Source organism: Suricata suricatta, chromosome 3 (assembly GCF_006229205.1).
Source record: "Suricata suricatta isolate VVHF042 chromosome 3, meerkat_22Aug2017_6uvM2_HiC, whole genome shotgun sequence".
NCBI classification, from domain to species: domain Eukaryota; kingdom Metazoa; phylum Chordata; class Mammalia; order Carnivora; family Herpestidae; genus Suricata; species Suricata suricatta.
Window position 1 is genome coordinate 132,710,689 of NC_043702.1, and position 26,044 is coordinate 132,736,732.

At 44.4% G+C, this 26,044-nt stretch overlaps 1 protein-coding gene across 1 annotated transcript in view; it reads right to left on the reverse strand.

Moving 5' to 3' along the window:
- Window positions 1-25,785, reverse strand: part of LAMC2 (laminin subunit gamma 2) — a 54,853-nt gene extending 29,068 nt beyond the window's left edge. Inside the window, exons 1-2 of the mRNA XM_029935231.1 lie at window positions 25,706-25,785; window positions 6,632-6,820 (exon numbers count right to left, since the gene is read on the reverse strand). Of these exons, the coding sequence (XP_029791091.1) occupies window positions 6,632-6,820; window positions 25,706-25,784 (268 nt within the window). The 5' untranslated portion in view covers window position 25,785. The remainder of the gene's footprint in view (window positions 1-6,631; window positions 6,821-25,705) is intronic.
- Window positions 25,786-26,044: the final 259 nt, after the last annotated feature.

Consider the following 26,044-nt stretch of genomic DNA (forward strand, 5'->3'; position numbering starts at 1 on the left):
ACCCCAGTTCATCTCTGTCCTCTCCCGGCACCCTGCCTCCTGCTCTCTTCCCTGCCTCCATCCTGGTCTCCCTTCCCTCCTCTCGTGCCCCTTTAAAAATGGAATTCGTTTTGGGGCACCTGGGTGGCTCAGTCGGTTAGGGATCCAACTTCGGCTCAGGTCATGATCTCATGGTTCGTGGGTTCGAGTCCTGTGTCGAGCTCTGTGCTGACAGCTTGGAGCCTGGAACCTACTTTGGATTCTTTTCCTCCCTCTCTGCTCCTCCCCTACTCCTCTCTCTGTCTCTCAAAAATAAAACGTTAAAAATGGAATTCAATCTTAAATGGCTGGCTCAGTTGGTCAAGTGTCCAGCTCTTGATTTTGGCTCAGGTTATGATCTCACAGTTCATGGCTGACTGCACAGAGCCTGCTTGGGATTCTCTCTATGCCCCTCCCTCACACTCCTGTGCTCTCCCTCTCTCAAAATAAACATTAAAAAACATTTAAAAATGGGATTCAGATCACATTACTCATCTGTTTAGTCTTCTGGTAGCTCCCCACTGTAAGCACATGGCCCACAAGACTCAACCCCTCCTACCCTCCTTTACTAGGCTCCAGCTCCCCAGCCCTGCTGGTAGAATGTGCCAGACTGTTTCTCCTCGGGGCATCTGCACTTGCTGCTCCCTGGCCTGGAACCCTCCTTTCCCAGAACTTTCCCTGATTGGCCCATCCTCGGCGCTCAGGTCCTGAGTTACTACTACTTCTCTAGTGAAATCTCAGATTCCCAAATCTAAAATACCATCCTGCTGCTTCTGCAGTCCTGCTTTGCCAGGATCACCTCAGCCTATGTTCCCTGCTATTCTCGGTGCCCAGGACTGAGCAGAGAAGATGCCCAGAAAGCTGTTGGATGGAAGCACATATGCCATGAAAGAGGTCGGGGTTGTTGGGAAAGAGTCGGGGGGGGGGGGGGGGGAAGGGGGGGGGAGGGTAGCAAAAGATGAGCAGGAAGGTGGTGAGAAGTGTACCTCCCCTACTTTCCAATCTCTCTGTGCTGGCAGAATTCTCAACCCATATATCTCAATTCTAACTGGGATAGCCAGTACCGAGCCAACAGGTCACGAACCTGTTGCTCCTTTCTAATCGGTCATTCTGTGAATTAATTCACTAGTAGATAACAATCCAAATCGATATAGGCTCTGTGCCTATATAAAGGGTTTTATGCCACCTGTGGAACATGAAAGAAAAACATTCATAGAGTTGGTGGAAGACCCCATGTCAACTCTGCAAAGCTCGAAGGGTCCCTCCTGCTCTACAAACTGTCAGCCAACGCAGCTAGGAAGGAAAGATTCTATGAATTATGCCGATAGGTAACATTCAACAGAAGACCTCTCTATTAAAATTATTTTAATGTTTGTTATCTTTGAGAGTGCAAGCGGGGGAGGAGCAAAGAGAGGGGGACATAGAATTCAAAGCAGGATCCAGGCTCTGAGCTGTCAGCACAGAACCCAATGCAGGAGTCGAACTCACAAACTGTGAGATCATGACCAGAGCCGAAGTTGGGAGCTTAACTGACTGAGCCACCCAGGCACCCCAAGACTTCTCCTTTTAATACAATTTGTTGTTTTTTCTTTGTTGTTTGACACAAATGGGTGTGGATCTGGGGTTCAGAAACACATTTTTTCCCCATTCCAATTTACAGAAATTATGCTTTCGACTTAAAACTCTTCCTGCAGTAATTCTCCATTTTCTAAGAATTAGTTTCTGAAGGAGACTGTACTTTTGACTTTGGCCCACATGGACAAATAGTTATTCTGCAAAACCCTGTTCTGAGGGAAATTGATTATGCTCTCGGGAAGATAGTCCTTCTGTCTTCTAGGGAGCTCAGGAAGTGACACTCTAGGTCTTTCAGAGATTTAGAACTTCATTCAGTAGGCATGATGCTTGTTTAACTTCTAATACCAGTGCGTCCAAACACGTGACATTCTTACGGACCACACTATTATTATCTTAACCACTGGGCTCCACAGGGCATTATCTAGAGAATGCTACTCTGGAAGCTGGGGGTCAAAGTGCCCAGACTTTGAAATCCAACAACTCTCTCTTCAAAACCAGCTCTGCCACTTAGCTGCGTGTCATTGGGCAAACTGGTGACTCCTCACCTTGTGGAGCGGTTGCAAGACTTTGAACTAAAATATTTAAAGGGCTTAATTCAGTGTCTCGCACGTAATGGGCGCTGGAAGAATGTAGTTTACACTGCTGTCTCTAGGCCTCCCGCAAACCTTGACATGGACACGTACACAGGTCCTTACTGTGAAAATGACTACATTTCACATTCCAAAAGTGCCAAAATAATAGCACTGGGTTTTCAAAGTATCTCATTAAAATAAAAACCCTTGTCCCAATTCCTACATTGTGGGTTGCTCTTAGGGATTGTGAACAACTGGGTTGAAAGAACAAAATAGTTTCCTGTTTCAGTTTTGTGTTCCAATATAGTCTCTTAGGCCTTATATAGATATAGTCCCTGCATCTGAGGGCTCCGGAAGATGTTCTAAAATGATTATTTAAAAAATAGTAAATTAAACAAGAAGAGGGTACGTCCTTTTGAGGACCCTTTAAATATATATGTATATACACTTGTATTTTAAAGTAACATTATTTAAGAATTATAAATTAAGACATGTTTTGGGGGCACCTCCGTGGCTCATTCAGTTAAGCATGTGACTTGGGCTCAAGTCATGATCTCACTGTGCATGAGTTTGAGCCCTGCATTGGGGCTCTGTGTGGACAGTTCAGAGCCCGAAGCCTGCTTTAGGTTCTGTGTCTGTCTCTCTCAAAAATAAAACCTTAAGAAAAATTAAGACCTGTTTTCAATAATAACCCAAATGTTGTAGTATGAGTAATCCACTGTCAGGGTCATAGATATGTTTAAAAAAAAAAAAAACAGAACAAGTCCAATATCTGATGTCCACACAGGGCTCAAGAATTTAGGTGTCGTGTGAAGAAACAACCACACATGTACTTACAGTGAATTTCAAAATATTTGCCAAAGGGTTCTCAGGGCTTACACATGTGGTTACAAGAGTTGGAAGAGAACTCAGCCCTGTTGCTGACCCCAAAGTCCTCACCTAAAAACAAGCCTGGCTGCTATATTTGAGAAATTGATGGACCTCCAAAATCTGTGGCCACTTTGGGGATCATTGATGCTGTTGGCTTCATTTGCCATACATGGAATGAGTGTATTTTTTGGTAAGGTGTGTTCTTCTGCATTCGAGATTGAATATACAATAAATTCTCTTGTAGGGGATGCATATCTGCTGGCAGATTGGGACACTGAGAAATTCCATAGGGAATTAAATTTGTGCCACCAGGCTTGGAATCTGGGCAGCCACGGTGTAGTGGGAGATGGCACAGAGTGGGAACTGTCACTGACATGTCACTGAGGCTGGGAGCTCAGACCCTGGAGCAGTTTCTTCATGTCTGTAATGGTGGGTGGAGTGTGCTAACACAGGTTGTCAAGTTGTTACAAGTACTGAAGATCTAGTATATGAAATATTTGGGGAAAACATAAAGCACTACCCAGGTCTTAGGAAATTAGACCATGAAGCTTTTCCTGGCCATCCAATTGTCTGCTGTTGGGGTTAAAGGACACCATTCTGATGCTTTATTTATTCATGTGGAGGGAATAAGAGGGAACAGTTTTCCCTCAGAACTCTGGATTACCACTTTAGCTTTTGCTAAGCACGCGCTCTACCACTGAGCTATACCCCCGCATCACTTTAGCTTTTGCAATTGCTTGTTGGAAGACTGGAGGCCATTCATCAGCTCCTATATACCCCTTTCCCCAATCTTTAGAAAATATTTGAAATATCCACTGCTGATTTCAGGATATTAACAGAAAAATAAAAATGTTAATAGTTTTAGACCAAATATATGGCCTCTACAGCCTTCCTTCTGAAGTAGAGTGTAATTTTTTCAAAAGCCAGTGTCCCACTGGGAATTGTGACATTGATCTCTGTCCAAATAAAAACCGCATCAACTAGAATTTACTGAGTTGTCTACCATGCGCTTAACAAAGATCATTTTTATCCTCCCGTAATCCTGTGGTGGGAAGAGCATGATGTCCCCCTTCTACAGATGGGACACCAGGGCAGCAAGTGGTGAAGGGACATGCCCAGAGCGACACAGCAGTAGCAGAAGCACCAAGATTTCTACCCAGGCTGTCTGGCTCCAAAACCCACCACTAGTCTCTACATTATGATCTTTGATGTCAGCGCATCTGGGGCTGGCACTTTCTTGGCCACATAGCTCTACAGCCTTTGACAAGTTTCTTCACCTCCCTCTCTAAGCCCCTGCTACCTCATTTGTAAAACGGACATAATAATAGCACTCTCTTCATATGGTTATTTGTGAAGATTAAATTAATTGCTGGATGAAAGCATCTAGAAAAGTGCCTGGCACAGAGAAAGTGGGTAATGCATGTTGGCTCTTGTAGGAGCTGTAAATCATTGCTGGGCTCCTTCTCGGTCTACCAAGCTGTTCACACCGAGCCTGGGATGTCTATTCCCCGAAGGTAAAGAAAAAGCCAGGCTCATTGATGCTGGGTGAGCAATGGGCTTAAATGAAAATGAGAGACCACAGCGTGGCAAGTCCCTCATCACCATTTCTCTGCCACACAGCAGGCTCCTTGTCTACTCTAAGGACTAATAACCTTGTCTTCAGGCCAGGCTCTCCAGCTAAGCTAATGAAACTTCTAATTACATTCTTACTAATTGTTTTGCTGGGGTAACCCAACTCCAGTGACTCACGGCAGAAGCTGCATAACCTAAAGGGATATGGGCTCTTCAGAGGAGTTGAGTGCCCATGAACATGGAATCATTTTCCTTTCAATTTTTCTTTATGAAGTTCTTTAATTCACAAGGAGAACTGCTAAATCCTAAAGATTCTGGATGCCGACCCTGTGCCACAAAGCTGAGCCAACCGGACTCCGAGCACACCGTGACAAGTCTGGTGAATTGGGCAGCGGTTGCTGGGATTTGGATCTGCACCGGCACGGGGTCATCCCCAGTTTTCTGCAAGGCTCTCCCACACACTCTACCGGCAACTCCTGGCTAGACCAAAACCTGCCCATTTTTACATTCATTCAGCTGCTACAATGGATTGGTTTCACAGAGCTACACTGAGTCATTGCCCTGCACTTCGGCTATACCCGTGAAGTGCATTAACACTTAGGGTATTATGCTGTTAAATGCTTCCTAACAAAGAGGAGAAACAGACACTGCCCCGAAAGATAATAGACAAATAAGGTAGTTTAAAAAACACCTCAGCTTCTTTAACAGAACTACTTGTCTCTCCCTCTGTATACGTACTAACTTGTCTCTACCATCCATGATGAACCAGCACAACATGTCCATCTGTGTATGCAAGAATTAGGCACAGCTGTGTGAGTGCAGCACTGGGTGACAGGTTTTTAAAAAAACAAAAAATTTCTGCTACGAACCAGCCATCTTGTAGGCATTTGCTATTTATTGATTCTATTCTATCTTGTTAACCCTATGAAAGACTCTAATCTGCCTATTTTTTTTTTTTTGAGAGAAGAGAGTGGGGGAGGGGCAGAGAGGGAAGGAGAGAGCCTTTTAAGCAGCCTCCATGCTCAGCGGGATCTCACAACCCTGAGGCCATGACCCTGAGATCATGACCTGAGCAGAAATCAAGAGGCGGACGCTTACCCAACTGAGCCACCCAGGGACCCCTCTAATCTGCCTATGAATCGGGCTGTCTCTTGGACTAGTACAACTTTATATTGCTGGCATCTACCAGAGCCCCAGAAACAGATCTTGCTATCCCTTATTTTTCAAGAGGTTGGTCAAAGGCATTGTTATGGATGCATTGGAAGCCTACAAAGCTTCCCTTGTCTCCGGGTCAAACTGTCATCTTCCAGGGAAAGTATTTTTGGGTTCTTGCTACTAGAATTCAAGCCCACTGTGTCTTAAAGACTCATGCTGGTTCCTACAACCTAGACTTAAGAAAAACATGTCACCTTTCAGATTGAAATTGCTGACACTACCACTACCCGTGTCTAGTAAGTTCCCAATTGTTGGTGTGGAACACCACTCTCTTGGCCTGCTGGCTTCTCCCTTCCTCTCTCCTTCCATCCTCCCCCCTCACTCTTTCATTGCCCTTTCTCCCAACTTCCTTTTTAGTATAGTCGACCTACAAGGTTACATCAGTTTCAGGTATACAACATAGTGATTCAACATCTCTATAGGTTATGCTGTGCTCCCCACAAGTGTAGCTACCATCTGTCACCACAGGGCACTATCACAGTATCACTGACTATATCCCCTCTGCCCTGCACCCATCCTCCCCACCACCTCTCCCTTCTGGTAACCATTGGTTGGCTCTCTGTATTTATAGATCTGATTCTGCCTCTGTGTTTATTCTCTACACCCAACATGGGGCTCAAACTTACCACCCCAGGATCAAGAGTTGCTTGCTCTTCTGACTGGGCCAAATAGGCTCCCCTGATTCTGCTTTTTCTTTTTTTTTTTTTTCCCCACTTATGAGTGGAACCCTATGGTATTTGTCTTTCTCAGTATGACTCCTTTGACTCGGCATACTGCCCTCCAGGTCTGTCCCTGCTGTCCACAATTACCTTTGGGGTTGCAGTTGCAGGGTAAGCAGCGATCCCTCTCTCTCTGTCGGTAGAACCCTTCCTTGCACCTCTCGCAGTGAATGCCATCAGTGTTGTCAATGCAGTTGAGGCAGCGGAACCCATTGCCTGTCTGTCTGCGAAGCTCGTGATCGAGGATGCACTGACTGGACTTCCCGTTGCAGTCACAGACTAGGGATCGGAAGGGGGCACAGCTGGTGAAAAGCTCAGACAGTATTATGATTAATATAAATTGTGCACAGGGTACTAAATACTCATGTCAGCTACTTGGAGCCACTTATGTCAGCTACTTGGTAAGAACGAAATGGACTGAAGGAGCATTGGGAGAGTCTTTGCCCCACCTAAAGGAAGCAGCAACCCTACTGGGGCTGGGCGGCTGCTGTAGGGAGAACATGAGCTCAGGGTTGCCCAACTGTCCCATTCAAGAGACCCCCAAACCTTACATTATGTATTTTTTTAAATGTTTACTCATTTTTGAGAGAGACACCATGCGAGCAGGGGAGGGGCAGAGAATCTGAAGCAGGCTCCAGGCTCTGAGCTGTCACCACAGAGCCCTACATGGGGCTCGAACCCACGAACTATGAGATCAGGACTTCAGCCTAAGTCAGACACCTAATCTGGTGACTGAGCCACCTAGGTGCCCTCACCCGAGTGTGTGTGTGTGTGTGTGTGTGTGTGTGTGTGTGTGTATGAAGAGTTGAAGTGTGGCTTCTAGTGACTGTTTTGCTGCTGGGCAGTATTTGTAGGGTAAATGTGCTTTTTCTGTCAGAATTACTTGGGAGATTTTTAAGAAGTTTGTTTTGAGAGAGAGTGCCAGCAGTGGAGGGGCAGAATGAGAAGGTGACACAGAATCTGAAGCAGGCTCCAGGCTCAGAGCTGTCAGTATAGAGCCCAATGTGAGGCTTGAACCCATGAACCATGAGATCATGACCTGAGTCAAAATTGGAGACTTAACTGACTGAGCCACCCAGGCGCCCTTCATAATGTATTTTTATATAAAAATTCCTGACTTAAATATTTGCAAGGAATTCATTTTTAAAACCCTGTGCAACCCCACAGAATAAGTATACAGGCTAGAGAAAACCCGAGGACTGCCAGCAGGTACACTCTGGTACAACTGTCCAACAGCTGATGGCATCATTTGTTCAAGATACACAATATCTGTCCCTCCAGTGATGGTCAAGGTTGAGGTGCTAATAGGACTGTCTGGACAGATATCTCCCACCACCCTTCACTGTGCCTTGGGTGTCCCTCCCAAAGCCAGGTATCAAAGGGACGCAGTCCCATGAAGAATAAACTTTCCCAAATGTCTAGGAAAGTTCACCCTACAGAGTGACATCTCCATGGGGGACCTAAAAGCCAAAGAGGAACATGTGGAAATACTCAGCATCATTCCTGGCACACAGCAGACTTTAAAAAATGTTTCCATCACAACTGAGAAGACAGAGATGATAAGCCTTGAGGTTAAAAGAATTAAAAGAATTGAACAAAATTTCTATTTTCTTGGGTAAATCTCTTCAACTCTCTGAACCTTGTTTCTTCTCTTACAAATGTAGAAGGCGTTACCTGCCTCCCTGGATTGTTGAGAGGATCCCAGTGAGAAAAGAAAACCAAGTCCTTCACACCTGTTAATTCATGCTCACAAGACAGGATTGCCTCAGAGGAGAAAAGTGCATTTCAGAAAGGTTAAGTAATTTGACTCAGTGAAGAGCTGAGGTTTGAACCTGTCTGATGCCAAACCTCCTTTTCTTTCCATCAGGCATACTATCTCCATTGGCCATGTGGCCTCAGCAAGAGTCTGTTTCTAGAATTGCCTAGGGCCATGACTTACCCAGAGCACGGATTAAAAAAAAAATCAACAAAGGTGCCAACGCAGGTGCTGAACAGCTGCCCTGTGCAGGCCATGTCAGGGCTCTGAAGGCACAAAGGGGACCAAGTAAACCTGACGAGCTTCCGAAGCAACTTCTTACCACACACGCCTCTCCAGAGCCCGCACTCTTTCTACCACCTCCCCTACATCCACTTGGTTACTTCTCACAAGAACACGTCAGCGTGAGCGGTCTTCTCCCTGTTGACTGGATGAGGAACCTAAAGTCACACAGCTAAATGGCAATCATACAATTTGCTCCTAAGTGTTTCCGGCCACAAAGCCCTCACCTTTCCCCCCACTTCTCCAGAGTCTTCACCTACCTCTCCGCTTCTGGAGAACCTGGTGACTACTGCATGCTAGGCGTTCCTTCTAGAAACCCCTCACAAAGGCTCACTCAGCCCCTCCATAAATCCTGTTCCTCCATAGACAGCACTGGTTGTTCCAAATTCTTTATGGAGTTTTGTCTGCCTCCCTCCCTGTAATTTTTACTGTATTCTTGTGCTTCCTTGGAAACCACCCACACACCTAATCCCTTCATTTCCTTATCAGACATTTTATTTCAAACATTGCTTTACAAGCACTGTTCGAGCCTTTGTCTGAAGACCACTATCCTACCTCCCTGTTAGCCTTCTCTCCTTCTGGTTAAACTGGAGACCTGTCACCACCAGGTCTTTCAACCATTTCCCATGGGACAATTTCTAGATTCTTCTGGACTATCCTCCAGGGAATATACTCAGACTTCCCAATGTCTTTCTTGATGGGGACTGGATTTACTATAGTCCTCCAAGTGTGGTTTGAACAGCTCACAGGCAACACAACCGGATGTTAGAATTCCACGGACGCAGTTCTGCATTTCATTAAACTTACAGCATGTTAAGCTTACACTCAATTCAGACTCCCAGCTCTTTTTTGCAGAACGGGTGCCAACTCCAATCTTCCCCAACGAATGCTTGTGTAACTGATTTTTTTGGATCCCAAACAGATGTGCCACACAGCTGTCATGTGCTGTGAAATTACCGAGAACATCGTTAGGCACGTATAAGCTAAATTCAGCAGCCAACGACCCTTGTGTGAGGTCACTCAGCTGGACCACGCAGTGTGCCAATGCCCTTTCTGCCCTGGGAGCCTCTTGAGGGCAGTCTCAAAACAATTACAAAATTCTCATTGTGCCTTTCTGACCCAGAACAAACTTTCTGCTGGTAATAGTTAACTTTATAAGGCTTGCTCATGATCTATTTACAGCGATATTTTAAAAATAGACAACCTTGTTATAATCTGGGGTGGAATGCCTCCCTCCCCTTCTGTCCTCTCTCCTGTCAGGCTCTACTCTGAAAAAAACTGTTCTTCCTTCAAATCCCCAACCTTCTGGGGGGGGGGGGGAGCCATTACAGTTGGAGCAAAGGGGCTCTTTAGCCAACAACTCGGCTCTGGAACTCGTTCACTACTAAATCCCACTCCTCTCGCTGGAGTTTCCATGAAAGCCCAAGGCTGCGCTGACTGGAGTAGGGCTGAGGCGGCCTTGTGCCCAGGAGCGTGTTGGCCTCCTGTGTCTGCACTGTGTGAGAACCTCATGAAGACACTCCCCAGCCCTGCCGCTGCAGGACTTTGAGGCTTCCATGCTGCACTGAGCTCAACACTTAGCTGCTCTGCACCTAAAGCTCAATATTGAGTCTCTTGAACATTCCTACCCAGAGAAGGAGGGCGGAGTCTTGCTCCTCTTGCATGAGATGACCCCTTTTGTCACTGATGCATTCGAGACATGGTCTCTCTCAAGTCCTCTCCAAGTTTAGACTCCCTACTGGGGGGAAAATCATTTTATTTCAAATTCCAGAATATTCTTGCAATAAAATGGGTCTCCTACAGCTTGAGCCTGGACTTTTTTTTTTTTTTTTTTAAGTTTATGTATTTTGAGAGGGTGAGCATGAATGAGAGCAGGGAGGGCAGGGGCAGAGAGAGAGGGACAGGGAGACTCCAAGAGGGTTCCACGCTGTGGGGCTTCATCTCGCAAACTGAATCCTGAGATCATGACTGGAGCCAAAATCAGATGTTTAACTGCCTGAGCCATCCAGGTGCCCTGAACCTTGTTCTTTTTATTCTGTGACCAATTTCTGCCTAACCACTACCATGGGCACACTGGTTGCTGAAGGGCACTGCCAGGCTGGGAATGAGGTGACCGGGAACAGTGGGGACTCTGCCAACAGGGCTAAAGGGAGAAGTAGCCAAATGTAGCCACATGGGGATCCTGCCTAGTGTGGTCAGCATTTCCACTCAGGTTTCTAAAGAAGACAGAAATCTGGCTCCATGTATGAAATCTACTGATTTTTTTAAATGTTGGCCAAAATTTTTTTTAAATTTCTGTTTGAAATCTATGTCCAAGGACAAATCTTTGCACTTGAAGATGCTGCTCTTCTAACAGGCAGAAAACACATCTCCTGCTTTAGAAAAAGGAAAAATGAGGCCCTAGTATATGCTGCTAGTATATGCTGCAGTGGCCTGGTCGGAGTGGGTATTTGATGTGTTTATTATTATTTAAAAACAATCTTAATGGTTTATCTTAGAGACAACACGAATGGTTAAGGGTCAGAAAAAGGGAGACACGGAATCCAAAGCAGGCTCCAGGCTCTGAGCTGGCAGCACAGAGCCCAACATAGGGCTCAAACACATGGACTGTGAGATCATGACCTGAGCTGAAGTCTGACACTTAACTGACTGAGCCACCCAAGTACCCCTGATGTGTGTTTAAAGAACAAAGATGGAAAGTCAAACTTGAACTTTAGGAACCCCTGAGATGTGTTTCTACCATTGAAAGGACTCCTGTGTCCCCATATGTCTGCACATGCCTTAAAAATATAAATTCCAATAATTAGCAGTCACTTTCTTCCCTCTTCCTTGATAGGACGCTTTTCTCTCCAGAAGCCCCATCTGGAAAACAGCCTTTCTTGTAACTTATACTGCAGTGACTTTAGGTTAGTAGACCTCGATATAAGCCTTGGCTACATTTTAAAACAAATTCTAAAAATATTTATTATACTTCTATATTTAGCCTTCAATTTTATGTCTAGAGGTTGTTCATTTTTATTTTATAATCTACTTGCTATGCTTCCAAATTTCATAAATAGTTTGTCTAGTTTCCATCAGGGAATCTCAACACACAAGCAAGTGATGAGGGGCACCTGGGTGGCTAAGCCGGTTAAGCATCTGACTTTGGCTCAGGACATGATCTCATACTTTATGGGTTTGAGCCCCGCATTTGGCTCTGTGCTGACAGCTCAGAGCCTGAAGCCTGTTTTGAATTCTGTGTCTCATCTCTTTCTGCCCCTCCCCCGCTCATTCACACACTCTCTCTCTCTCTCTCTCTCTCTCTCTCTCTCTCTCAGATGAGGGTTTTAGACATTCCCCCAGTTGCCTGGGGAGCATTTATCAAGGGGCCATTCACTCAACAAAGGCACGTGAAGGGTGCAGTATGGATACAGTAGTAAACAAAACCACCAAATGTCCCAGCCCTCATGGAGGCTTCCTGCGAGGAGTTTTGATACCTACAAGGTAAGAATATTTGGATAGTGACCTTTGTTAAGGAGAAATACAAAATACACAAAGCAGTGAAAGGCAGGAAGTAGTTGGGTGAAGGGGGTGAGGAACTGAAAGTGCCATAAGATGACTGACTTTACTTTTTAAAAAAATCTTAAAAAAAAAAAATCTGTACACCCAATGTGGGGCTCAAACCCACAACATTGAGATCAAGAGTCACACGCTCCACCAACTGAGCTGGCCAGGCACTCCTGGTTTACTATTGTATTTCTATTTTGATGTTGGTCTGTTCATGAGCTTTGTCCACTTAACTACTAGGCATGAATGAGGTTTTTCTTACCAATTCTGAATTACTTAACAAATGTATCAAATTATTCCCCTCTCCTTTTGTTACATAGTTACTTTGCCTCTCCTGATAAATCCTTCTCTCCCAAGTACCTCAGCGGTAGACTTGGTTTTACTGGTTCTTCTCCCCATGCCCCCCTTCTGTCCTTAGTCACTGAGGTGTACATTTATTTGACTCATTGAGTAAAGATCACTTCATGGGGCATGTGGGTGGCTCAAGTCATGATCTCGTGGTTTGAGTTCAAGCCCCGCATTGGGCTCTCTCCAGTCATCATGGAGCCAGCTTCGGATCCTCTGTCCCTCTCCACACTCGGCACCTTTCCTATTTGCATATGCTCACTCGCTCTCAAAAATAAACATTTTTAAAAAAATGAATAAAGATCACTTCACTCCTGACAGGCCACACTGGATGTCTGCATCCTGGGACCTCCTAAGCTAGCGTGATTTCAAAAAAGGGAGCCTCCAATGTTTTGTGACATAAGATATATGTATTTAATATGTATATTGAGCTTTGTCAAACACTCATCACATTATCCATGTTTTCCTCATTTCACCACAGACGGGCATGGGTCTGGGACCCTGGCTAATTTATCACTGCAGCAGAAAAAGCAGAAACAAGTTCCTCTCGGACCCTGAACAGACCCAAAGCCTTACAGGATCCAGGAATAAAGACAGGCAGTTTTTCTCTCCCTTTCTCACTGAACTCCATATCCTAGGTGCCAGGGTGCCATCCAGGGCTCTTATTCGACTCCTCATTTGTCCTGTAGTCTCTCCAAGCTAGCGATCTCTCTGTAAGGTTCTGTCCTCTCCGCTCTGCCCCGCACTCCGGCTCCCTGAAATCCTGGTCTCTGTCCGCCAGGCATCTCTCCACAGCTATCACAATAAGACTCACCAAGTTGACCTCAAGCCCTGTGTGAACACATGTGAAACCAAGTCGTTTTACTCAGATTTTCACATCTTTCTTTCAGTCTAGTAAAGTGTGGGTGGTTTTTGTGTCTGACTCTGCTGTTGCTGCTTCTTTGGCACTTAAGTATTTATTATAATAATCACTATAATAGCATACCGTTGCTGACCCTCAAGGTGCTGCTTAGAGAAGCCCTCCGGGCAGCCAGACACAGGCTGATCCGCCCCCACCACCCACCCTCCCCCAGACTCTGCAAACTATGGAGCAAGGTGTGCAGAGCCCCTCCGGCTCCCTTCCCAAGGCTCCCCCCTCACACAGCTCCAACAGGTCGGGACAGGAAGCACGGGGCAAAGGCTGTTTCCAAGCTGCATCCTTAGGAGAATGAAAGGAAACTGAAAATACAGGTACTTCCTAGGCTTGCACTGTGGTGAAGCCTTGGAATAATCAACATCAGCGGCTGCCAATCACCGAGACTTCATTTTAAATTCCCCATAGGAAACACTGCGAGCAATTACGAGAAAGGTTAACAACTTGGCATTGATCTGATCATTTGCGTATAAGTAGATCTTCTTTCTATTGTTCTCAACTTAAAAACATGCTCTGCTTTCACCAAGGTGATCTAATTTCCATCTCTGGACAATGTACGGGATCATTGTGCTTCTTAGTGTTGTCACAAGTAACAACAAATTAAAAAATCCGAGCTCCGTTCAAAACCCTGCAGATTTGGCCCCGCCAACCTCTCCAGCTTTACCTCATTCCTCTTTCTCTCTCTGGTTCGCTGGTCTCCAACACACAACCCTTGTCTGAACTCTGGGGAGCACCACCTCCTTCCCACCCTCAGGCCTCCAGGCTTGCCATTTCCTTTGCCAGGAGCGCTACGTGCCTCCACTGTGCCTAAATCCACACTGCGCTAGGCTGATCTTTTAAAAAGCATAAGAGAGCCCTTCTGTGGCTTCTCCCTCCTCTGAATGCCCACAGGACTTCATCCTCCCTTCCATCCTGGTATTGGTCACTTCCTGTCCTGTCCTCACCATCTGTGTATGACTTCCTCTATAACATTTTGTATGTTTGTATCCCCACAGGACTAACAGGACCCAGGACTGTGACTGGGTGGGTGGGTGGAAGGACGGACAGACGGATGGGTGGTTGCATGGGAGGGAGGAAAGCAGGCAGTTTGACTCTAAGAAATGTAAAACAAAAAAACGGAAATCTCCCAGGAGCCCAGAGACCTAATATGAAATTTTCTCAACACACCAGATTTTCACTGTCAACATAGGGCATTTGGTGTAAGTCTAAAAAGCTAATGTTTCAACCAAAAAAATGTAGGGTGAGATGGGAACAGAAAGAAAGGAGAAGGTGATCCTTTCAGTTAGGAGTGCCTGAGACTTCCAGGTTGTGCTCTCACCAGAGGAACTATTACTGCCTCCAGACCAGCCCCACGGTCCCACACCCCCTCCCCATCCCCCCTCACCCCCCACCCAGCTGCAGTGAGGCCCGCCTGCCCTCTCCCAGGACATCAGGGCCAGAGCCAGGCGAGGGGGCGGAGGGGCCCAGGTGTGGCCCGCCTGAGACCAGGAGATCACTTTGCAGCAGTGGGGCAGCCTTGACAGACAGCGTGCACTTGGCCGGAGCGAGGGAAGATCTCAGGGGCTAGGAATCTGCGCGTCATGTTTGAACCTGGCAGTGTGTGGCTTGGCAGCTCTCACCCACAGCTCTGCCACCCTCGCTTCCATTTCAGGGGCTCCGGGCGCTAATGCTGACTCAGTCATGGGGCAGCAGGTTTGGAAAGTGTGACCCGTGATCTCCTGTGGATGAGTCCATGCAGAGATGACACTCCATGCTCGTCCTTCTTTAGCTTTGTCTTCGCAGCATTTTGTGCCCCTCCTCCCCTTTCCGTGACACCACATCTTTTGAAACTGTCTTCCCATAGACACCATAGAAGACTGTACTGTCAGATTTCCTCTTGGCTTCTGACCTTGTCCCCCACCCCCATCCCCACCCAAGTCTTTGTAGCGCCTCTCCTTACACTAACTCTAAGTGTTGGGGGTGCTCCAGGCTCAGCCCGGACCCTCTATGAGGCCTCACTCTGGGACTCTCTCATCCAAGCCAAGGGCTTGGGTAATCATGATAGCTACTGACCAGTTCTGCCAAGGTACTTCCTGGCCCAAACTTCATTCTCAACTTTAGACCAGCCATCCACTTCATACCTCCAGCTGGTTGCTAACAAGTTTTTTATACAAAACATGTTTAAAACCAAACCCCTCATTGTCAGCCCTTCATGTCAGAAGGCTGGAAGTATTCTTATAGGTTCTCTGTCCTCCTTACTTGCCCATATTATATTCAATACCAAATTTTATTGATATAACCCACCAAATAGCTCGTCCACCCAGATCTATGTCTACGATAGCCCTTCTAGACCAAACCCCTATCACCTTTTGTCTACAATCCTTCCTGACTGAATTCTTAGCGACTTCTCTTGCCTCCATCCAGCTGTTAGAAAACCTTCCCAAAATACACATTCTACCAATACCTTTCTGTTCACAACTTTCTGATTCCTCTCCTTTCCTTTCCTTTTGGGATGAAGACCAGAATTCCTTGATATTGCCACAAATACTTCCCTGGTCTAGCCCTACCTACTTTTCCAGCCTAACTTCATCTAATGCTCCCCACTGGGACGTCTTCACCTCGCTCCCATCCATTTCATTTATACCTCATTTTACGTCTTCCTCACCTTTTTAAAATTCTTGCTCTGTGAAGGAAAAGCATCATGATGGGGGGAGGTGAGCTGGGGCTAACCTTAGCAACCACCATCCTCCCTCTTGTTTGTTCAAACCAGTCATGCAAAAAATTAAACCTCCATTGTCCAGTTGAATATTATTTCCTTCCTCCAAGTCAAAGAACTGGCCTCCAGTAAACTAACACTTTATGCTCAAAGATAGCTGCCATCATCTCCGAGAAGTCACTTGTAATGAGGCTCTTTAATACGAAGTCCAAATGTAGAGAGCTAGACTAAAACCAGCGAATAAAATAAATGCTGAGAATAGTACACTCACATTAAAACAACCTGGCAAATGCTTATCTTGAGAACAAAAGCAATTATTGAACGTGCCCTTTATTTATTTATTCATTTAGGAGTGCGCGAGTGGAGGGGCAGAGAATCCCAAGCAGCCTCCATGTTCAGCACGGAGCCCAACATGTGGCTCAAGCCCACCATCCCAAGATCATGACCTGAGCCAAAACCAAGAGTTGGATGCCTAACCGACTGAGCCACCCAGGCACCTCAAAAGTGTCCTTTAAATAGCAATCCATTCTAATGTATTCTTATTTTTACATCTTTTCAAATTGCACATTACTTATGAATTCCAAAGCAAGATCAACTGGACATCTATCAGTGAGGAAGATACCAAAGGCACTGGTTGCTGTCCTCTTGTTTGCAACAATCAAAGTCTCCAAACCTGAGCTGCTCAACATGACCATGTATTTTTACTGTATTGTACTTATATGTGATGATGAAAATGCTCTTAAGTATTTTCTAGTTTTAATGCCTCCTACATGAGATTTTTCTTTCCAAGATTTAATATGCTTCTCAGTTTAGGTGAATACTTTAAAACAAAGTCTGAACACTTCTTCATTTAAACTGATCTTGAAATATTGTGGTTTAATGTGTGAATGTCTGCTTCCAGTTTTAGCATTTTAATGCATGTCACAATATGTTTTCTAATTAAAAATCGAAATGGCACTTCACTCCCTAGGAGTCTTTTAACTGAACTCGGTTTTTTCTCTAATATTTTTCATAGCTGTCTTTTAAGCCAACAGAGCCAGAACCACTGATGTGTATCCTGCCTGACTCATTTGCTTCTCAGGGATATGTAAATGCCCAAGCAGGTGTGAGTATGTCTGCACCAAGAAGCCTAGGGAGAGGTCGGTGTCCTAATCACATGGGCAATTTGGGACATTGGTCCATAATTCTAATCTTTTGAACTCTTATTATTCCAAAGTCATCGATTCAATGAAACTCAGGTCACCACATTTTCCTTTGGAATGATGACGGCTTAAGAGGAGTCACCCAGTTTCACCGAGAGTCCATAGCATATTATAACCCAGACTTGGAAATGGCACACATAGACTGCAGATTCTCTGCCTTGTAAGGCGTACACCAGGAGACCACGCTTGGACATGTCTTCCCCTAGTCCTTGACCAGGGCCCAGGCAGACAGCAGGGAGAGGGAAAGAATGTCATCCCAGCCAATGGGGAGGTTGGGGACACCAATTTTCATCTAACTAGCAAAGAAGTTCAGGGTACAGGAGGAGGTTCAGTCTGAGTTCAAAGGAAGGGGAAGAGATTGGGACATGAGATACAGAAGAGCCTTCCCTCTTCTTACACCTGGCACCTATAAGGACTCTCTGAGACCACAAGTGTCAGCTTCAGTACACTCAGTACTCAGCACACTCAGTGAATGTACGTGGTAAGGATTCCACAGGCAAATATGCAATACTGCTATGTAAACCCACACTCTGGTGCCCACAGAAATAGCAATTTCTGCATTTCTAAGAAATCATCTATGAAGATAAAGCATTTCAATATGGAAAGCCTATCTGACTAACTTCAAAGAGTATGGTATTCATTGAGCATTTTCTACATGGCTCAACAAAAGGTATCATATCCCTTTTTAAGAAGCAACTGAAATAAAGAAGAGTGTTCAGGATAGCTAGAGATGACACCTGAAGCAATGAGGACCCACCCCCCCCCCAAAAAAAGAAGAAAAACTTGGCTGTAAGAAGTCTGGGTAAAGAAAAGCCAAAAAGGAAATTCTGATTTGTACTGAACTGCCTTTTCAGTTACAAAACATTAAAGATGGTTTTTCAGTCATTTCAATTTGTTTTGTTGGCTCCTTTAAGAACAAGTTACCAAATAATTCCTGTTTAAAACTTTCATTGCTTTCATGAACATATTTTTGTACAAGGAAATTAACCACAGAATTTTTTGCTGTCCATACATCCTTCACGATGATAAACCCAGTTGAGTAGGGATATGCTTACTGTGCACCATTGCAGTTCTCGGTTTTGACAAAAGAACAAAATGGTAATTCATGTGCATTTACAATGTTGGGAAAATATGTATGGAGTACGTTTATAGAATCTTCCTTAGAGATTCTTTTCTGAAAAAATCCATCTGAAAACTAAAAACTGCACTGCTTAACGTCAAAGAATTAAGCTAATGTCTTTTCAGGGACCAACCATTTTTTATATATCTATCAAAAGAGGTAAGAAAAATTGCAAGAAGAGATTGGGCCATGAAGCTTCCACTAGGGAGTAGGTGCAATGTGTCTTGTATCTCAGCTGAACAAATGTGCTGCTACTGCACTGTCCCTTTCCATGGCAGGTCAGCTGTGGCCTCAGCACATGAATGTCCCCTCCTACCATGGACAACAGCCCCTCCCCCACCCCCATGAGGCAAGAGCAGAAGCTTTGGGTTACTGTTGGACCCAGTGCGCTTCCAAAGTAGACCACAGTCTATCTGCTAAGAGAAATGATCTTTCAACATTCAGAATCCCCTTTTAACAAAAGGGAAAATGGGTGATGATTTGAAACAGTAGTAAGTACATGCATTGCCTACAACATTCTGACCATGAAATTGTCTTGATCCTGAAAGACTCTCATACCAGAAGACCCGAACAGGTAGAGAAAAATAGCCTCTGGACACAAATATGCATGTATAGAATCAGAACATCAGGGGGCCTGGGTGGCTCAGTCAGTTAAGTGTCAGACTTCAGCCCAGGTCACGATCTCGTGGTCCATGGGTTCGAGCCCCACGTCAGATTCTGCTGACAGCTCAGAGCCTGGAGCCTGCTTTAGATTCTGTGTCTCCCTCTCTTCCCTTCTCCCACTCATGCTCTCAAAAATGAATAAATGTTAAAAAAAAAAAAATAAAAATCATAAGGTCAACAGTCCTTGAAGAACGTGGTAAAACAAAATGGCTTATCCCTGTCCCTCAACTGTCCTATTTTTTTTTTAACTGAGCCTAGTCAATTCCAAGCTGCATGAAAGTCTGACAACAGAGTTGAATAAAAAAGAATAAAAGAGAAAGAGAAAACTTAGTCATTTAAAATCTGTTCTCTTGTCAATGCCCCACAAACTAGAGTTTGTGCTTGTTTTTAACCTGTGGTTCTTGGACATTTTTAAAAGAAAGACCACCTATACAAATAGAGAATTCAAAATAGGACACAGATGTCCCTACTAGAGACATAAATGTTCTTATAATAGATCAAGATTCCACCAGGTGTGAAAATTAATTTAAATGAAAAATTTTAATAATTCGAAATAAGGCAAGAAGCTATCTTGTTAAAGAATATTATACTAGCAACTGAAATCTGATCCTGTTATTAAGTGCATGGCTCTGATCAAGACAGTCACTTTTTTGTGCCTCAATTTTCCCATCTATGAAGAAGGATTACACATGTTCTAACCCAGCTCTACTAGAACTGACAATTCACAGTTCCTTTGCCTGCCTCTTGAATATCATTTCCCTCATCTATGAAATGAGAGGCTTTTGTAGACAGCCTCCAAGGACCAGTCTCATTTAAATACCACGAGGCTGGGGTGCCTGGATGGCTCAGTCAGTTGAGCAGCTGAACGTCTGCCTTCAGCTCAGGTCATGATCTTGTAGTTGGTGAGTTTGAGCCCTGCATTGGGCTCTGTGCTAACAGCTCAGTCTGGAGCCTGCTTTGGATTCTGTGTCTCCCTCTGTCTTTGCCTCTGTCCTCCTCATGTTCTCTCTCTCTCTCTCTCTCTCTAAAAATAAACATTTAAAAAATTAATAAAAAATAAATACCGTGATGCTGTAAAAAGAAAAAAAGTGGGGAAGTATGCAGAACTTTTTGTAAGAAATGGCCTCACATGAATGCAGCTAAAGATGTGAATTACTTTTCCGGTGTTTAAATCAGTATGGGAAATGATTTGGCTGAGATCTAATTTTTTTCTAGAATGTGAATATTCACAAAATGAATAAAAATAAAATCTGAAAAAGAAACCGCTGGAATTCTGTAAATGGTTGCCAAGCCTGAAGAAGTCCAGGATACATATACCTTTACCCAACTGATCTCCACCTCTCCTCTGATGGAAGACTAGGAGGGAAGACTAGAGCCCTTATGTTGATCATTGTCAGAAGAACCATTTTTTTTTTCTTCCTTCCTAACTGACCTAAGGAAGCACATGACTTGGGCAGGCACATACAGACATACAGTCACCCACAGACACAGAACAGACTTAACTTTCAGCTTTGAATGTACTTCAAATATTACATCATGTACCTGGGGGTTACATTAGAACACAGCCCAGTAATGATTCAGTAATCTGCTTGGCCTAATTTGTGACTAAATTAGAGTATTCCAGAATCTATGGCCCTTTTATTTCTACAATGGTCTGTAAAAAACAATTCAGGTCTTGTCCTTGGAAATTTCTCTAGAAAAAAAAATCAATATAGTTGAGCCACTAAGAGCTTAAATGGGTTAAGTTTTCCCAAGATTGCCTCAACAACTTAACTTCATGCTCCTGACTTTCCCATAAACATTGATCACAGACCAACATTCCTTCTCAGCTCCTTGGACCAGTGGGGCTAAACCAATGGCTGCCCCCAGTTCAGGACACCAGAATTTAGGTCTTCATAGGAATTTCCAGCCTATACTCCAATTCAAATCCATAGTCCTATTTATTGCACATACTTGAATATAATAAGGTGGGGGTTTTAATTTTTGCAAGGGGGGACAGGTCACATTTAAATCTCATCAAAATCTAGTAAAGGGCACTTTCTCAATTACTTTTAATTTTAAAATGTTATTTGGGGAAGACATGTTAATTTGAAATGATGTCACTCAATGCATTGGATACTTATCAGTAAGAAAGAGGCCAGGCTGTTGAACACAACCCTCATAATTGTTCATTATCTCACTATTGTGAGTGCTGAAAATTGTCATAAATAAGCCTTTCAAGATGATTATGCGGTGAAGATTACAAGGTGCGTTGAAGGATAATCTTTAAATCTCTTAGACATTTTAAGAATGGTGTATTTTCCAATGACAGCATGAAAAGCAGACAAAAATAGAGCTATATTTCAAGTCACCTAAACCGAAGCAAAGAAGAAACTGTATTAAAGTTCTGTTAGCTGCTAAAGTGGAGTTTGAATGTAATTACATCATAAAATGTGAATTTACAAATTAATACTTGTAAGTTATTTTATTAATTCTGTGACTTTAAATAGGTTTGTGAATTAATGTGCTAAATTATGCACAAAAAGGCATGTGATCACTGCATCTACACCGCTAAATGTTTTCATAATCAAGTTGGCCAATTCTTTTTTTGGTGGGGAATTGGGGAGATTCTCTAATCAAGTGAGAGAACAGCTTATGGAGGGCTCATTGTATATTTGAGCATGTTCTAGAGAGCAACAGACTTGCTGAATCTGTGTGTGATGAGATCTGGTGTTTGCCAAAAAGCAAGGGTAAGAAATGATAGGACATCTAATCTTGAAATTCCAATCTGCTCTGAGTACCTTGTCAGGAATTCCATTTATTTCATTGGGTAAAACTTGGGGTTCATTTCAGCCTGAGCAGAAGGACTCCTCATCACCTTTCCTGAGCTAATGAAAAGAACCTCTTCAAAGACTTCACCACTTAAAACCTGGAAGGTTGGGGTGCCCGAGTAGTTCAGTCGGTTAAGTGTCCGGCTTCAGCTCAGGTCATCATCTCACAGTTGTTCGAGCCCGCATCGGGCTCTGTGCTGATCGCTCAGAGCCTGGAGCCTGCTTCAGATTCTGTATCTCCCTCTCTCTCTGACCCTCCCCTGCTCGCACTGTCTCTGTCTCTCAAAAATAAAATTAAAAAAAATTAAAAAAACAACAACCTAGAAAGCAATATATTGGCAGTCCGCACTGGAAAGAGAGTTAGTTATATTGCAACAACATTGAACACCTAGTGAGTGCTTACTAGGCACTGTGCAGAGTGCTTTAGTATGTGACGATCACGACAACTTATTTTCCTCATCTTAGAGATCAGGAAACTGAGTAACAGGGGAAGTAGCTTGCCTAAACCCCACAAATGAGAAACAATGGAGCTAGGATTTGAACCCAGGCCTGCACCTTTGCATGATGCTGTACCATTTCCACAGTTTAAGTAACAGAATCCAACAGAGCATCCACACCTTTCTAGGGGTCTCTTGCACTCTCCACAGTACTTCTCCTCCAGTATCGGGCTGTGGGAGAAACCAGATGAGTTTCTGTACTCGTCTTCCGTTCTGAGCTCATCATTCTAGAATGATTGCTTCAAAACTTAACTGATGGCTGAATCCAACAGTATCATGTTGATCCTCATTCTATCTATATTTATATTTTTATACGTGAGTACCATACCCACATTGTTGTAGATCTTCCTTGGGCTAGCAAAACGTCCTCTTTGCTAATGTTCTCCTCTATCCTTAAGGCTCATCCCTCCTTATTCTCCTGCATGGTTCTTCCATCTCCTCGGTAAGTGAGGTTTCTCTTACCTCTGTGTCCCAGGTAATCTCTATTGTCAGGGCTTTGCTTTCTACCTTTGGGTTCACCATTTTATATTTCAAACTATTCTTCTGAACTTCAAGATCATACTTTCAGCTGTTCACCAGGGCTGTTGGACATGTCCACTTGCATCCCTGATTCGACAGATCCCCATAGGAGCTCATTTTTTCCTCTTCATCCACTACCCAACCCTGTTCCCAAATCTGATCCTTCTCTTGCACATTATTTCCTTTCCTTGGCATCACCGTCTAACCAATCACACTCACCTGAAGCCTCAGACCCATCTTGGACTCTTGCTTATTTCTCATGACGTCCCCTTATCTCTCTAACACACATTTGGATCACCAAATTCCTTCCACTTTACCTTCTAAATGCCTCTGTAATCTGTTTCCGCTTTGCTACTTCCACCACCACAATGAAAGCCTTCATCATCTCTCATTTGGATTCTTGCAATGACCATTTTGCCCTCTCCTAGCTTAACTCCCATGTCTAAGGCCTTCAGTGAGTGCCCTTGCTAAAAAATGAATCTAGCCATGCCCACCCCTGCTTATAACCCATCTGCAACTCTTCTTTACCTATCAGGCACTACTCTAACTGCTCTTCCCAACCAGGTTCTTGGCTACATCTCTAGTCTCACACTTATCTACTACTTGCCCATTCTCCAGTCATGTGATCTGTGTGAACCATAATCCAGACCAACAGAGCTCCACGGCACATTCTCTCACACCAACCATTAGCTCCTGAAGGGAAGCCGTTATCTTAGCAATCTCTGTGCATCCAAGTTCACTATTTATGCCTTAACTGTTGGCATTCAGAAATGGGGTTCCAGGCATTTTAAAGCACTTTACAAGAATTCCTCATCCTCCCAACAACTCTGCAAGGTCACACAGTACTACTGTTCCCATTTAACAGGCAAAGAAGATAATTTCAAGAAGCTGAGGAGCCTGAATGGCTACTAATAAGAAGCTAGTGAAGTGAGTAGCCAAAATTTGAAGCCAGGTCAGGCTGACTCTAAAACCTGTGCTTTAGCTGAGACCAACCCTGAAAGTCTCACTGCCAATATCTAACACCATAATTTCACCTTCAAGGGAACAGCCAGGAAGCAACGTCATGGCTTTTGGATCCCACAGGTGCAGCCCACAGGGCGCACAGATGCAGGTCGCTTTGGGAAGTGGCCAGTCCCATATCTTAGTCCAACTTCTGCATCCCAGCATCCTGTGAACAGAGAAGCATGGGTGCTCTAACCTAATGCCAAAATTTTCACACTCTCACTGAACACCAAAATGAAGCCTTTTGAGGAGGGAGTTTAATGCCTGAAGCAGCCTATTGCCAAGGAAGGGAAAAGTCTAGAAATGAAACTGAACACAGCTTCTGACTTGTCTGGATGGAATACTCAGTTTGTGTATCCTTGAGAAGCAGGGTCCAACATCTGTCCTCCCGAGTCTGATTTTATTTAACAATTAATAAATAATTTATTTCTGTTACCTAATGCTAACACAACATACATATACACAGATATGGCCAATGAGAGAATTGCTTCAAAAATTACCCACTATATAAAATATATGTGCTTGCTCCCTTATTACTTTACAGTGTGGACCCAAAGGCTCCAGCTTACAAACTCTCAGATCAAATGCCAGATATGTCTGCCAATAGCTGGTTGTACGGCTTTGTACAAATCCATTTCCATGTTTTCATATTTTAAGCCAAGGGATCTAGTAGTTGATCCATAAGCAGTCCCTTCAAATTCTAATATTTGGAGATTCTCCTTACTTTTAAGATGTTTCCCACTAAGTTAATTCAAAGGGAACCTAACCTATGTGACTATTTCCATAAATGGCTTTTAAAATGGTAATCAGGGATGATGGGTTAGAAGTTAATTCTAAGACGATTTTAGGGAAAAAAAGTTGTATCAGTAAATTCAAACACATGCTAAAATATCCATGCCATTCAAATAGAATTCAGGCCACCACTTATGGAATGTTTAAGATAATTCGATGTGTTTGTGAACATTGTCTCATGTTCACACAATTCATGTATATGAAAATGACTCTTGGACCTAGTGAGATGTTTACTGAAAGGCCATCAGGTGCAGGGAGTAATCCAAACATGAAAATTTAGGGTAATTAAACAAGCGAATATCCTCAGTAAAACCAAGCGAGGAGGAAAACACCCGTTATGTGTTGTCATAACTGACACATACACATAGCAAACAGTTGCTAGGTTCTCAGCAAGTTTTGTTTACGTGAGCGACTTGAACTTCTCACGATATAACAGCCCTTGGATACCCTAGATAAGATCAAATGATCTATGATCTAGGTGCCCAATAAGTGCCTACTGAATGAATATTATGTGAGAATACTATCAGAAGTAACATTGTGCAAAAGTAAAGCGTTGCTAGGACTCCTGAGGCTCAGTTTTCATCCCAAAGATGAAATGAGAATTGCAGAAGGATTATTAGTGAGGCTCCGTCTCCAACTTTGTGGTGTTCACACTCCCAGAAAACATTCCCACCAAAATCCCTTCAACGAAAACACATGATGGGAAAAGAATTTGTATACCAGCATATTCCTGATCAACCAGGGGCCCACTCATCCAAAAAGCAACCAAGAAGGCACGGTTTTAAAGTAAGGAAAAATCTTGATTTGGCACAGTCTACTGGCTTCCCATATTAAGATCAGATGGCGTCTAGAACTTGAGACTTCTGTTAAACCCCAGCTCTGGAGAAACCCCAGGCTCGGGAGGAGGAGGGAGCCGTAAAGAAGGTCTCGACGCAGCGGGAATCCTCGGAGGAGCGCTCGGCCCGTCACTGGGTGCAGGGCAAGGCCGGGGCCGCCCCGTTTCCTCCGGGAGGCCGACTCACCTTCCCTCCTGGAGGTGGCCCGGGCGGCGGGCAGGAGCAGCGCGAAGCCGAGGCAGCCGCACAGCCAGAGCGCACGCATGGCCAGGCCGCGGTCCGTCCGCCGCACTGGGGTCCCCGCCCGCGCCTCGCGCGGGTGCTTTTCGCTCTGCGCTCCGCTCTGCCTGCCTTTTCCTTGATCAGGTGGTTTTATCGACTCTTCTACCTGACTCAGTCCTGACAGGAAGAGAGCCTGTGTTTCAGGGTGTGACTCACCTGTGAATAAGGAGGACCCAGCCCTCGGCAGCCAGACAAACACACACGGCGCGCGGCGAGGGCGCTCACCCCCGCCGCCGGGCTCCC